The 14,067-nt window shown below is 64.2% G+C and overlaps 1 protein-coding gene across 9 annotated transcripts in view; it reads right to left on the bottom strand.

The window, feature by feature from the left end:
• Nucleotides 1–77: 77 nt before the first annotated feature.
• Nucleotides 78–14,067, bottom strand: part of BAIAP2 (BAR/IMD domain containing adaptor protein 2) — a 48,959-nt gene continuing 34,969 nt past the window's right edge. Inside the window, exons 7-17 of one of the 9 annotated variants that reach the window (XM_075169363.1) lie at nucleotides 13,095–13,247; nucleotides 10,568–10,795; nucleotides 9,699–9,900; nucleotides 8,987–9,188; nucleotides 8,809–8,877; nucleotides 8,411–8,573; nucleotides 8,052–8,150; nucleotides 6,563–6,597; nucleotides 5,135–5,141; nucleotides 3,917–4,007; nucleotides 78–1,496 (exon numbers count right to left, since the gene is read on the bottom strand). In XM_075169363.1, the coding sequence (XP_075025464.1) occupies nucleotides 1,471–1,496; nucleotides 3,917–4,007; nucleotides 5,135–5,141; nucleotides 6,563–6,597; nucleotides 8,052–8,150; nucleotides 8,411–8,573; nucleotides 8,809–8,877; nucleotides 8,987–9,188; nucleotides 9,699–9,900; nucleotides 10,568–10,795; nucleotides 13,095–13,247 (1,275 nt within the window). In that variant the 3' untranslated portion in view covers nucleotides 78–1,470. Of the gene's footprint in view, nucleotides 1,497–3,916; nucleotides 4,008–4,672; nucleotides 5,941–6,562; nucleotides 6,598–8,051; nucleotides 8,151–8,410; nucleotides 8,574–8,808; nucleotides 8,878–8,986; nucleotides 9,189–9,698; nucleotides 9,901–10,567; nucleotides 10,796–13,094; nucleotides 13,248–14,067 lie in introns of those variants that run through there. The other 8 variants (XM_075169356.1, XM_075169360.1, XM_075169354.1 and 5 more) reach the window with 8 other exon arrangements.

Genomic DNA, 14,067 nt, shown 5'->3' with positions numbered 1-14,067 from the left:
CCCCCATCCATCTGCTCCAGACCCGCGAGAGGACGAAGCCGCACGTCGACCAGCGAACCCAGCCCTTGTGCACAGCCAGAGCCCGGGCGGTCGCAGGAGAAGTCGCTTTCCTCCGGCGGAGCTGCAAAAGCCATCGGAGGGGATATGGCAGCCATGAGCCATCGCGTCTGACTGGGAAAGAGCCCTGCCTCCTGGAAACCCACAGCAGCCACCCGGGGCTCCCTGGGCTCAGCAAGGCACCCGCTGAAGGGGCCGCGGTGCCCTAGCGAGTAGACGGTGCAAAATGACCAATACAATGGAAAAGGCAGGACCTCTGAGGGCGCTGTCCCGCCGCGCTGCCCGGCACACACCCCTCGCCCACGGGAGACACAGTTCCTGCCTGGAAAACCTCTTCTCCCTGTTCCCGTAGCAGGGATGCGACCCCCCCCACGCCAGCTCGGCTTGGGGTGCGGCGGCAGCTGCGGGAACGGCCCCGGCACCAGTTCCCTCAGGGGTGCACACCCCAGCAATAAGCTTACAAGTGTGTATATGTGTATATATATATATTTATCTCTCTCTCTCTCTTTCATGCAGCCCTAGTAATAGAGGAAGAGCAAACAGCCAAGCAAGAGGTCTGGATGGGAAGGCCTGTTTGAGGGGAGCACCCATTCAACCGCTGGGCACCCCGCGGCCCTGGGCACCCCAAGGCACGCTTAAACAGAGCCCTCACCTCCAAAAGAGGTTTTTTTTCTAGCTTCTATTTTACAGCAGTACCGTAATACCCTACTATATACAGAGACCCGGGGCTGCAGGAGCTCTGGGACCGAAGCCGTCCCCATCCCCGTCCCCGCGGGGGCTGCAGTGCTGGCACCCCACCGCCGGCGTCCCGCCGCCTCCCAGCCCGGGGCAGGCATGGGGTGGGCGGCCGGGGTCCCGCAGGAGCCTGGGAGCTGCCTACAGCTCCCACCACCCCTTGGCTTGCACAGGGGATTCGGGCTGCCCTGCCTGTCCCAGGGGTCCCTCCTGGCCGGGCAGGGGGGAGCGTCTCCCCTCTGCCACTGCCGCTCCTCTGTGCGAGCCCAAGGCGCAGCTTGTCCCTGGAGAGCTGCTTTCCAGTTGAGGCCGTTCTCCCAAGCACAGCGAGCTGCTGCTAAGCCTAGAAGCAAACCCGGCTACGGGACATGCTGGGACCGTGGTGGGGGCTGCCATCGCGCTAGTTCTGCGCAGGCAAAGGCCAGGCTACGTGGCAGCGGTTCAAGCCTCTGCCAAGAGGAATAAGCTGGGTCTAGAGAAGAGAGAACTAGGGCACTAGCTTTAGCCTTTGGCTTTCAAAGCAGCAGGATTAAATAAACTCCGCCTAAAAATGAAGTCCTGGAAAACCAGACATGCAGCGGCGAGGAGAAGGCGGCGAGTGCCGCGCGGCACGGCGGGCACCAGCGCTCCCGGATCAGCTGATGAACGGAGCGGAGCGGTCGTTCGTCACCGTTGGCTTCAGTTGGACGTTGGCAAAGGGGTTTCTGCAGAGAAAGAGGGAGGCAGAGTTTAGCAGGAGGGATGGCGGCAGCGGGGCCTGTGAGGACGGGGCACTGGCACAGCGAGCGGCGACCTGGTGAGACCTCAAAAAGCTTCTGCTGCAGAGTCCAGGCGGCTCCGCTCACTGCAAAGGCTGTGCTGGGCGTGCTTCCAGGCTGAGCCCAAGCCCGAGCGGGGCTGTTGGCAAGCCTGGAGCCGCCAGCCCTGTCCCCTCCACCCGCCGGGGTCCGGCAGCATTTGGGAAGGGGTTGAGCTGGAGCTGCTCTGCCCCGCAGAGCCCTTGGGCCGAGCTGTCCCCCGCCCCTCCGCTTCTCTCAGTTAAAGCAGTGGTGGGTGTAAGAAATGACCGGCAAGGGCTGCTGCATGCAGCATGTTCTCCGACCTCGCGTTCCAGCAGGCCTAAAGCTGGACCTGCCAAGGAGGGCCAGGGCTGGAGAAGCTGCTCCAGACCCCCAGGCTGCGCTCGAGCCATTCCCATGCGTGGGAGCACCCCGAGATCACCCGGCCCCACACCGTCCCGCTCTGGGGGAGCAGGGGGTTACAGCTCCCTGCACCCCGTCTGCCGTAGGACGCAGGGAGGCGCAGGGACACCCAGGCAAGAGCAGAGCTTGCAGCTCCGTGCTGTCCCAGCTGGGAAGCCTTTGGAGAAGCCAAATGTTGGAGAGGCAGAGTGCGGCGAGAGGAAGGGCGCCCGGACAAGCCGGCTGCGCAGGAGGAGCTCGGCAGGGCCACGAGGCCGAGCCCAGCCCGGCTCCCAAGCCAGCCAGAGCCGTGAGCGGCCGGGCTGAGCCAGCTTTACCTACCTGGGGCGTCCCCAGCGCCGTCCCGCTGCCGCCAGCGCTCGCTGGCTACAGCTATTGCTGCAAATGTGCAGCCCTGGCACGCACGCATCCTGCGGCCGGGATGGGGGACAAGGCTGCTGCACAGGGTGCCGTGACACGGGGAGCACCCTTACCTGCCCCGGGTGGTCCCCTCTGTCCCCTCCTGGCAGGAGGCAACTGGGTACCGGCGGCTGCCTGTGGTGCACGGCCACCCTGGGCTGCCCGGAGCCATCGGGTCCAAACCCGCGCTGGGATCACTGGCTGAGGGAGCTGCAGAGCACCCCCGCAGCCCCCTGCCCCCTCGCACACCCCCGCCTCTCCTGCCTGCAGCCAGGCAGCCCTTCCCTGCCTGGCCGGCCCCAGCCCAGCCCCTGCCCCAGCCCTCCCCAGGGAGCTGCGCAAACCCCCTTCTGCAACGGAGGCAACGGCCGTGTGCCGGCACCAGCGAGCCCCGCTCGGCCCCTGCTGCTGCCACGTCCCCGCAGGCCGTGTCCCACGGCCGGTCTGCCCCACGGGGCCCAGCCCTGCCACCCGAGACGGGTGCAGGTAAAGCGCTAGCAAGGCAAACGTGAACGTGGGGTTAAGGCACGTGAGGAGCAGCCGTGGTTACCGGTTACCTCCGCCCCGACCCGAGCAGCTTTGGGACGTCCCCGGTCACCTCCCGCGGGGCAGGGGGAAGGGCACTCGCTGCCTCCCTCGGCCCCCCTCCCCTGCCATCTCTCACCTCTCCAAGTGCGCTTTTGCTTTCCTCAAAAGATAAATGGCTTTTGCTTAAAAATAGGGTAATTAATTTCCCACCTAATTAATGCAGATTCTGAGATCACTTTTCCCCTCAGGATGCCAAAATAGATTCTCAGGACTGGAGGGAGAGGAAAGGTTGCTTTGATGAGTCACCAGGGGTTATTATTTAACTATTTTTGTTCTGGCAGAGAAGAGCCATTGGGACGGGAGCCCGCAGCTCCGGCAGCCACGGGAAAACCAGCTCACGGATCAAAGAGAAAGAGGGAAGGGGCCCTCCTGGGCTCTGCAATGCCGGCGAGGGGGGGTCTCGGCTCCTGGGGATACTCCTCCATCCCTGCCCTGGGGCCGCGGCCGGGGTCGGGACGAGGAGGCTCCCGAGACGCGTCCCCAGGGCGGTCTACAAGCAAAAGAAGCTGCTCAAAAAACTTGACATTAGCGTGGATCTGCTCGGTCCCCACGGGAGGGGGCTGGGGTCGCCGATGCAGCGACTAGGCGCTGGTGGGCCAGCGGACACCGGAGACCTACAACCAAAGAGGCTGGTTATGGGGAGCAGGGGAAGCAGCGGGAGCAGGAGGAGCAGCTCAGCGTCCCCGGGAGCAGCGCAGCCCCGGCGGGCTGCCCGGCGTGGCGGCGGTGCAAGGAGCCGTGCAGATGCAGCGTGGTTAGACGGGGAGCGCCCGCCACCGGGATGGGGACAAGCAGTGACCGAGGGAGGGGACGCGCTCGGCTGGGTGCAGGGGGGAAGCAGAGCGGTGGCACCGTCCCCGCGCAGCCCCGCGGCCGTCACCCGCTGCCCAGCGCCAGCACACCCAGGGCTCGGCCCCCCGAGACCATCAACTTACTAACTACGGGCAGGGGCACCTCAAAACCTGGCCACTTCAACATCGGGGCTGCAAGGGAAAGAGAAGGCAGGTTGGAGGACGCCGGGACATGCTCCGACCCCTTGACGGGAACAGAAGGTGTTGGTTAAGGAGAGGAACCGGGCTACGAGCTGGCGGCCGCCCCGGCGCAAGAGCCCGCCGGCTGCACCGCACACAGCGCCTCCGGGCAGAGGAAGCAGGAGGAAAAAGAAGAAAAAGGAGGAAAAGTCGTGTTTATCGAGTCGCTGGTGCTGCCCGCCGGCTCCCTGCGAGGAGGGGAAGGAAGGGCACGGCCAGCCGGGGCGCCGGGAGCCACCTGCGGAGAGGAGAGGCCGGGCATGGCGGGGGCTACGGAAGGGCGGGGGGCGGCTTCCTTCCCCCGCTCCGGCCATCACCGCTTTCCCACCGCCGCCGGGCCGGGAAAGCGCAGCCGCAGCCTCGGCATGCAGCAAGCAGCAGTGGCAGCAGCAGCATCCCCTCGAGACGCACGCGGAGGGGGGACCCGGCCCTTAAACAGTTTTAGCTGCTCCCACTCAGCAAAGCTGTTTAAAGCCTGCAGGGGCCGAGCACAGCGGGCGGCACCCCGGGTCTCCCGCAGCCGCCTAATGCCGAGGGATGGAGAGGGGGGAAAAAAAAAAAGAAAAAAAAAAAAAAGAGGCATGGCGACGTGCAATGGGCGATGCAGGCGGTGATGGGCAGCACACAGGCACGGCAGCCGAAAAAGACACCGAGGCCCAGCTCAATGCAATAAATAAAACTTTTATTCAAACAGTAACTCAGTACAGGGCACATTTCTCTCTGGCTTTTAAAAAAGGTTTTTCAGCACTTTACAATCTCCATACAGGCTTTGCTAGGCTGGGTTTTTTTGCCCCCTCTACATTCAGTCATTCAGCGTGAAATATCCTGGGTTAAAAATCTTTAGCAAAATTAGGACATCGATGCAGGAGGGTCTTGTTACAATATGCCCATAGGCAAGTATATAAAACAAAAACTTGTCTGTGTGGGGGTCCGTATTGCCAGCAATGTCCAAGTAAACAGGCAATGTAAGAGGTTTTAAAAATCACATCAGAAAAAGAAAGCGTGTACAGCTTTGCGGTGGAGACGGCCACGGGCACTGGAAGGGCTACGGCCGGGCTCGGCTGCGGGAGCGGGACCCCGAGCGCCGACCCAGCGCCGGGGTGGGAGACCCCCGGGCGCTGCCGAGCCCCTGGCGCAGCGGGGGGGCTGCCTCGCTCAAGCCCGGTTTTGGGATGCGAGCACGTCCTTGGGCGGCTCCGCACCAGCCCCCAGCGCTAACGTGAGGTAACAATACCTTGCTACAAAAAAATATATATATATTTATAAAACAGCCAGGAGTAACCCTTCCGGGGGGCTGCTGGCTGCGCCCCACGGCCGGCGGGACCCCAGCCCAGAAGCAGCCCTTTCCCCGGGGGGGAGCTCTGCGCTATCCGCTTCTCCCAAAGCCACCGCGGCGGGCGGTTGGATGGAAGCGGATCAGGCCGAGGGGGAGGCGCGGGGCTGCTGCCCCCCGCGGGAACGGCATTCCGGGCGCGGGCATCCCGGATGCTCGGTAACAGTACGGACACCAGAGGCCATGCATATTTGTTCCAGTCTGGGAGGTTTTGTCCAGGCGCGTGCCAGGCGGCTGGCGGGCAGCCCCAGAGGAGGGAGAGTGCATCGCTAACATTCACACAGCAGAACAAAAACCGGGTCCCACTAAAGTGTAAACTGCATCCAGGCTGCTTCAAAGCGAGCACAGACCGATCGGCAGTTTCTGCTCTGAAAAGGCTTCAGAAACAAGGGCACTGTGAACACCAGGGAGGGGTGGAGAAGCACCATGGTTTCCTTGAAGATCACAAGAGTTTAAAATCCAAAAGAAGTCGAGAAAGAGAAACGAGGGGGAAAGAAAAAAGAGGGGGGAAAGAAGCAGAAAGCTCTTCCAAGCAGCAAGGGGCCGCCGCTAGCCAAGGTGTCCTCACACCGTTGATACCAAACTGCCACTGCCGCTGCGGAACAAAGCACAGGAGACTGCCAGCGTGGCCGGGACCGCCAGCGCGCGCCACGAGGCCGCGCCGTGCCCAGGAGCCCAGCTCCCCGGCACGGCGCCACGGGGACCGGCATCGCACCCTCCCCGCGGAGCGGGGCGGCGAGCTCCAGCCCTGCCCGTCACCGCTTTGCTCGCAGCCCGTGCCTGTGGGTTTGGGGTTTATCCCCCAGAGCGAGATGGGGCGGCTCCACGGCAGAGGGAACGGGGACGGAGGAGCTGCTGGGTGGGAGAAGGTGCCGGGGAAAGACCCCGCGAGCCTGCACTCTCCGTGGCCTCGCAGTCCGGGCACGAGGCCCGGAGGGGAGGCTGGGGAGACGCGACTCTCTCCGGGGGAGCACAAGGGGTGCAAGGTGGGGGACGCAGGGGCTGGCCCTGGGACCTGCCCTCCCCAGGAGACGCTGGGTTCCTCCGCACTCACAGACCTGCACCGCGTCCTCCACCACACGGCCCCATCCCAGCCACCGCCTGTCCCCCGGGGAGCCCGCGCAGGGACCCCCACGGGGACATGGCACCACGGCTTCACCCAGAGCCAACAGCAACAGTTCACTTTCAGGTAACGCGACAGGAAGGTGAAGTCTTACCTGCTGACGGACCTCGTCCCGTAGTCGTCGAGACCCTGCGGAGAGGAGGGGAGGAAGCACGGTGAGGGGCGGGGGACGTGGGCTGTGCCCGCTCAGGTGCCACTGGAGGGTCACACGAACAGACCAAAGTGCATCGGGACCCAGGGACGCCGGGGCCGAGAGCCAATGCATTTGGAGAAGAAAGGGAGATATGGGGATGATTTAAAGGGGATTTAGACAGCAGAGAGTAAAGTTGCACCACTCTCTTTGGAGCAGGACTTTATTCCGGCAGGACAAGGGAAAGCACGGACCGGGCTCTGCCCAGCCCCACCGTGGTAACAGAGCTCCAGCTGCTTTCTAGATGCGAGACAGTCGAAAAGGGATCGAACAAGTCTGAGACACACCAGTGAAATGTTCTGTGGAAAGAGGTGTTTGTCTGTATTAACTCCCACCAGAAACCCACAGGGTTTTGGACTATTTTCTCCTTCAGCCGGTACTGAACGTTCTTTGCAGCAGGGAAGGACTGCAGTGGTCCAAGGAGCAGACGGGGACTGGGCTCAGAGAACGTCCCCCAAGGACATCGCTCTCCAGGCAAGGACCTGCCCTGGGATACGGCCACGGAGCAGCTCTGCTCTCCGGACAAACACGGGACCGCTGCAGGAAGGAGCAGGAGCCGCTGGCCTCTGAGGTGACCATGCACCAGGGATCAGAGACCCACGTTCCCACTGTCCCAGGAAGGCTCCAAACCCAGCAGCAGACCCTGCTGGGAAAACCCAGCAAAGAGCGAGTGGGGCTGCGCTTGCCCATCCCCTGCAGGGAGGGCCAGACCCTGGCTGGAGCTGCCGCCTCTCCGGAGCGCCCTGCCGAAGGGTCGGGTGCTGTATGGCCGCCTCTCCCCCTCCTCATCCTCTCCCCATGCGCCAGCACATGCCGAGCGCTCCAGGGAAGCCAACGTGGCTCATCCCACCACGCTCGTTCTTGGCAGGGAAGCCCCACGCCAGCGGCTCCTGGGTTAAGCTGATCTTGTCCACAGATGCTTCCTCCCCAACACATTATCCGAGAAGCCCTGAGCTCGTTTTGGACAGCCGCCGGAGCCCGGGACGGGGGTCCGCCCCAGCCCCGCACGCTCACTCCAGCGTTCCCACGGGACCATCACCGGCTTGAATCGGCATGTGCCAGAGAAAACGCTTCCAGCTGCCTGTGAACAGCTCGTTTCTGGTGGGAGGCTCCCACGGAGTCAGCAAGTGTTGTCCTTTGGGGGTTTACGGTGCCGTTTTGTGCCATTCGCTCCCTGTGCCTTGCCCGTTCCGCCCAGGCGAGCCAAACCGGCTGGTCCTCCCCGTCGGCTGCTCTCCTCTCCTCTCCCGCCGCCTCCCTGCATCCCATCCCTTCTCCCCAGGAGAGGTGCTCAGCAGGAGACGGGGCCCCGGGCAAGGAACACGGGTCACCAGGCAAAAACAGCCAACTGCCCGTAAATCCCAAGGGAAACATTGCGTGCGTTCGGACTTACAGCTGTCGACCTAGCGTAAGGCTTGTAGTGAGCGGAGGGTGGTTGGCAGAGGCCACTGGAATAGTCTTTAATTGCACAACCATAGGGCATTAGGTAGTCCTACAAACAACGAACACAGGTTGGAGAGCAGCCCTCCGTCACCCGCACGCCGTCTGCGCCACGCCGGGACCGAGAACACGCTTTGACACGTTTTATCCTGCTGCTTTAAAACCACAGGCGGACAGAGACGCCGCAGACACCCGGGCCACCGCGCGCAGGGCTCCAGCAGGGACTAACGCCCGGGGCTTTGCTCAAGCATCTCCCGTTTATAAAAAGTGCCCCCCAGAGCAGGAGAAGCCCCCGCTGCCCCACGGGCTCACCTGGGAGAAGGCGGGCACGGCCACGCTGTACGGCCTCTGCTTGAAGGTGTTAACGCCTTGCGCCGGGAAGGCTTGGGAGGCCATGCCGTAGTCGGGCGGCGGGATGGCGATGTCGTCTTTGTCCAGCAGGTTGCCGGTGCTGCTGCTCTTCCCTTGCTGCAGGCTGGGTGGGGGGACCCAGAGCAGAGGGCATCAGCACCAGCCCACCCCGGGCTGAGACCCCCAGGCTGCCCGCCCACCCACGGCAGGGGACCCCACGGCCAAAGCCCCCCCAGCCAGCTACCACCGCCCCTGCTGGGAGTTACTCCTAACGACACGCATCATGACGGAGGAAGAGGAGTATTCCCACCCCAAGCCCCCAAGCTGGCGCAGGGACCCACCCAGCACGATGCTCCTACCTCGCGTGGACCTGCTCGCTGCCGTCGCTGTCGAGGACCCGCGTGTAGGAGAAAGGAAACCAGCCCCTCCTGAAAGGCAAAGGCAGGGGATGAAGCCAAACTCACTTTTATTCGTGGAGGATCCAGGAGAGGCTGCGCCCGGGGTGCAGCGGTTGGCGGGGATGGCCACAGCACTCACATTTTTGTTTTCTCGCTCTCTCCGTAATGCCAGCCGTCCCTGGCCTCCGGCACCAGCAGCGTGATGAGGTCACCCTCCTTGAAGCTCAGGAGGGTGCTGTTATCTCCGGCAGCGTGAGAGAAAATGGCCTGCACCCTCGTCCTGCCGTTCCTCTCGAGCCCTGCGGCCATGGAGCTGGAGCGTGGCAGCGTCTTGTTTTCGGCTGGTGGGAGAGAGAGACCAACGAGTGCCCCAAGTCCTTCACCCCTGGCCAAACCCAGCGCAGGCAGGGGCAGGTCCCTAACCTCGCTTATTTTACCCCAGGTGCCAAGAAAACCTTCAGTGTTCGACTCGCACTTTTCCCCTTAATGAGCAGGATCAGGCCGCTGCTCTTGGCATCGCCCACCAGCCGCGGCAAAGGGAACAGCCTCCCCGTGCAAGATTCCTCACGATCTTCCTCCTGGAAATCCTGTCCGTGGGCTGAAAGCCCACCCAGCCGAAGCCGCGGCAGAGCCCGGCCCCGCTCATTGCCTAACCCCGGGCCCAGAGGCAGGAGCGGCGCTCGACGCCGCAGCGATGCTGCCGGTCGCTGCCCCGAGGCAGCGGCATCCCCGACGAGCCCGCTCACCGCGGCTGCGACCGGCCCCTGCTGAACGCTCCCCGCGAGCGCCGACCGGCACAGCCGGCACCCCGGGAGCCCCCGGAGCGGAGAACGGGGAGGACTAAGCCTCACCTGATGCGTAGCTGTTTTTCGGTGGCACGTTTTTGCGAACTGGGAGTGTATTGGAGTAAGAGTCACTCAGCTGCTTCTGAGGCTGGGGAGGAGATAAAGATTTGGGCTGTGCTGGCTTCATCTCAGACCAGTGGTTGTACCCGTCACTGTCTGGGCCTGAGACTCCATTCATCACCGGCATGGCCTCCTGCGCCGACATGCGCTACGGAGAGAGGAGAGGAGGGGGGGAAGACGGGGAACGTCTTCATTAGGGCATCCCACCGCAGCTCCCGCAGCGGGACGCAGCTCCAGGGAAGGCGGCTCGCAGCAGACCAGAGCTTCAGCCTGTGGGTTTAGTTCCCCACCTGAGACAAACGGCTTGGGGGGGAGCAGTGGGGTCACCTCTACAGTATTTTACTGCTCCAAGCTGCCTCACACCCAATAAATCCCACCTGAGCTCTACTGCTCCGCTCGTGCCCCCACATCAGGGCAGAAACCCTTTTCTGAAGGGTCTTTTATCCCAGGGGTCACTCCAAGCACCTTCTCCCGTGGTTACTGGGGTACCTTGGTTCAGCCCCACAGCTCTGGGACCAGCCTGACTGGGACCAGCCTGGCCAAGTGAGTCCAGCTCGTGGGTTCCCCAAAACGCCCCCGGGAGCCCCTGCCCCTCTGGAGCTCAGCAACCCAGGCGGGATGGGACGGGATGGGCTGCCCATCTCCATGCCAGGCTCCTTCCCGCATCCCAGGGCGGCGCGGAGCTGCCCGTCCCTGCGCATCAACGACAGTCCATCAAAAGGCAACTTGCTGAGGACAACGGTGACACCGGCCCGGGCTCCTCCCTCCAGCTTTGCTCAGAAGGGCAGGACAGCTTCCGCCACGGAGATACTTACTCCTACGAAAGGTGCCAGCTCCGGGGGGACAGGGAGAGGTTTGGCACCAGGGATGGGGTCAGAGATGATGAGGTTGGATTTGGATGTAGACAGAGGGCTGGGCATAATGGTGCCATTGCTGCTGGCAGCCATCTGCTGCATCAGCTGTATAGCGCGCTCCGGGATCTTGTTGGGATCCGAGCAGGACTGCTGCCACAGCGGCAGCTTCTGCGTCAGCATCTCCTTCCCCTGCAAGACAGAAAACCAAGGAGTGAGCACACAGGGGTGCGGGAAAACCCACCCAGCTCTGCGCCCCTCCCCGGGCAGCACTGCGCGGATCCGGAGCTGGCCTGATCCTGGCCACAAGATTGATCGACTCCTCTGTGCATGGCACGGACGAGATAAAACACAGGGACTTACTGCTTCCAGGCTCTGATGGCAGCCGAGCCAGGAAGGTGTCATAAAAAATAGCAAGGAGAGAAGGAAAAGGTAATTCGTCTCCCCAGCTTATTCCGAGATATCGTGGGGCAGCTCCAGGAGCAGAGGGGCCGCAAGGAGCCGGGCAGGGTGCTGGGCTCAGCAAGAACAGCACCGCTCGACTGAGCGGAGAAATAAAACCTGACCAAAGGCTCGGCCTCGGGACGTGCAGTGCGCAGTCGCACTCTGAGCGGTCGCCCAGGTCCCGAGGGATGAGCCTCCTGCTCAGGGCAGCTCAGCCCCGATAGTCGCTGGCCCCAGCACCCCTCAGCTAAACCCCGCCCTGCCCTGCCCATGGCAGGACCTGCAGCCGTCCGCCGCCGTGCTCCGAGCCAAGGGGGAGGGAAAAAAAGAAAAAAACCACGGAGGTAAACTTGCCCTTATTCAGCTCACACACGCGTGCCGCGAGCACAAGCATCCCATCGCGTGACTCTCCGAGGGAGGAGATGCCCCCAACCACCCCGAGGTCGCTCCCCCCCACACACCACGCAGACCCCCAGCCTGAACACCTCCCTGGGAGACGCGCCGTGAGGGGGTGCGGAGGAGCGGCTCCGGCAAGCCCGCCGGCTAGCTCGCCCGCCAGCTCACCCCGCAGCAGAGCCGGGCGGCCGAGGGTGACCTGACAGCTCTGCACGGCTTCGCATGGTCTCACCTGGAGACAGCTCGGTCCCTACGTACCAAAAAACCCTCTAAAGCCAATTTTGAAGTCCCAGAACTTTTCCCCGCTATCGGCCACCAGCTCCAGCCGAGGCGCAGCCTCGCCGCCCAGACTGCGGCTCTGCCAGCATCCGGGAGCCGCAGGCAGCAGCGGGACGGCGTTTTTAGCCGGCAAGGCCCACGCCGGCTGCCGGGCTGGTGTGGGGCCGGGTGCCCACGTCACGCGTACGCCCACCCCGCTCTGGACGAGCTGCCTGCAGAGTCCCTCTTGCAAAACCACCCTCCACGCGCTGCTGCGAGAAGCTTTTGGGCTCACTGTGCCACGGTCATGCTGCAGGTGCCGGCACCCTCGTGCCTGCCGACCCCCCGTCCCTGGGGGGGGAGTTTTCCCTCCTGCGCTACAGGAGGAGTTTGCGTGTGCCGAGCATCCATCCAGCCCGCAGTGCAGCGCGAGGACAGCGCTGACTAATCCAAACTCCTTCTCCTGCTCCGGGGTGCCAAACGCGGCGGTGACAGATGGGTGCTGTGAGCGATGGGGGGTGGCGGTGGGGAACAGCCAGAATGGGAGCACGAGGCTGCGGGAGCAGCGCCGCCGTTCCCAGCCCTCGTCCGGATGGATTCTGCTCCGGACCAGCGCAGGGGGCTGCTGCTCCCCGTGCCGGCAGGCAGCAGCTCCGGCCCCCGGCCCGGGAAACGTGGGCTGCCTGGGAAGGGGCAAGAGGGGGTCTGGAGCAGCAGTTTAATCTCTGGTTTAATCCCCGCCTTTACTAAGGCCAGGGGGTACTGGGGGGTCGGAGGGAGCCCTTTCCCTGCCCTGCCAGGCGGGCAGCGCTGCTCCGACTCCGAGCAGGAACGGCGCTGCTTTGCATTTCTTCTGCTTTTGCAAATCATGAGCTGATGCACGAGGAACCTGACGAGCCTCTGCCGGGGCAGAGCCCTCAGACCTCAGGAGGGGTGAACCCGGCCCCATCCACCTACCATGAGCTCTTCCGCGCAGGTGAAGTCGCACCGCGGAGGGGCCGGCACCGCCTGGGCGAGCCGGACGGCGGGATGCGCTGCCAGGCTCTGCCCTCAGCACCGCTGCCACTCGAGCAAACCACAGTCGGTCTCGTCTACCTCGTGCAGCCACAGGCTGCTTTGAAATGCAGAGCAGCACCCATGGGAGACGTGCCCCCTCGTCGAGGAAGGGCAGCTCGGGGTGCAGCCCTGCCTCTGCCAGCCCGGGAGCACAGGCTCTGTGCACCCCCACTGGTGAACCCCCCCGCCTCTGCCCCCCGAGCCGCAGGGGCTGCATCAGCTGCAGCTTTCAGGACATCAGCCTGCTCTACAGGCAACGGCTTGTGACAGGCGCGTCCACCCGGTGACGGGGCAGCCGGGGACCCGCAGACCGGCGGCTCCGGTGGGGCCGACTCACCTTGGCGTGGTAGGTGATCGCGCTCTTCGCTACCGCGCACTGTTTCTCTACCAGGAAGCAGAACCGTCTCCTCTCTTCCGTGAGCGCTGTCTTATAGCCGTCAGAGACGTAGTTCTCCAGCTCGCCCTGCTTGTTGCTGATGGCCTCGATGTACTAGAACGGAAAGAGAAGCAGAGAGGTGGCTGCCCTCAGCGCTTCGCCCACCGAGCGCCTGCCCCTCCGTGCGCAGGGTAGGGGCTGCCGCAGCATCCTCCGGAGAGGGGTCAGCGGTGCAGCCCCGGGGCTGGTGGGGGGCGGCAGGCAGGGTGCCCGCAGGGGCCCCCCCAGCACAGACACGCACACGTGTGCCTGTGCGGCCCCTCCAACCCGCCCTTACTCATCGGAGCCCCCCCACGCAGAGGCGCTGACTCAGCGCGTGGGCTGGGAGCCGCGCGGGCGGCGGGACGAGCTGTACCACGTGTAGCCACCCTCTCACCAAACAGGCACCCGAGCCGCGCCGAGGCACTTGCACCGGCGGCAGAGGCCGGGGAGGTTGCCGCGGTTGCCCAGGGCTGGCAACGGCCCCCACGGCCCTCAGTCGTCCCTGCCCCGGCCGGGCACCGCCACGCACAAACCACCGTGAAGCCCAGCCCAGGCTGAACACCTCCGGCACCTCCTCCGCTGCCGGCACCTTTGCCAAATCCCTGCTTGCTGCCCACCGCTGCCTGCAAGGACGGGCAGGGCCGCGCTGCCGAGAGCCGGGGCCGCAGCGGGACAGCACATGAACCCCTCCACCACACACAACCGTCAGCAACGCTAAAACTACCGGCAGCGCTTTCCGTTGGGGTTTGCCAGCCAGCCGCACGGTAAGCGGTGCGGGGCACGGGCACACGGTGCCAGGGCAGGGCAGCGCTGCACAGCCCTCCCTGCCCGGCCGCGAGCAGCAAGGGGACTGCCGGGGCGGCCCTTCCTGGATGCCGCACCCCGGGGCTGC

This window comes from Calonectris borealis, chromosome 20 (genome assembly GCF_964195595.1).
Source record: "Calonectris borealis chromosome 20, bCalBor7.hap1.2, whole genome shotgun sequence".
In the NCBI taxonomy this organism is placed as follows: domain Eukaryota; kingdom Metazoa; phylum Chordata; class Aves; order Procellariiformes; family Procellariidae; genus Calonectris; species Calonectris borealis.
This window is presented reverse-complemented; position numbering and strand designations above follow the sequence as displayed.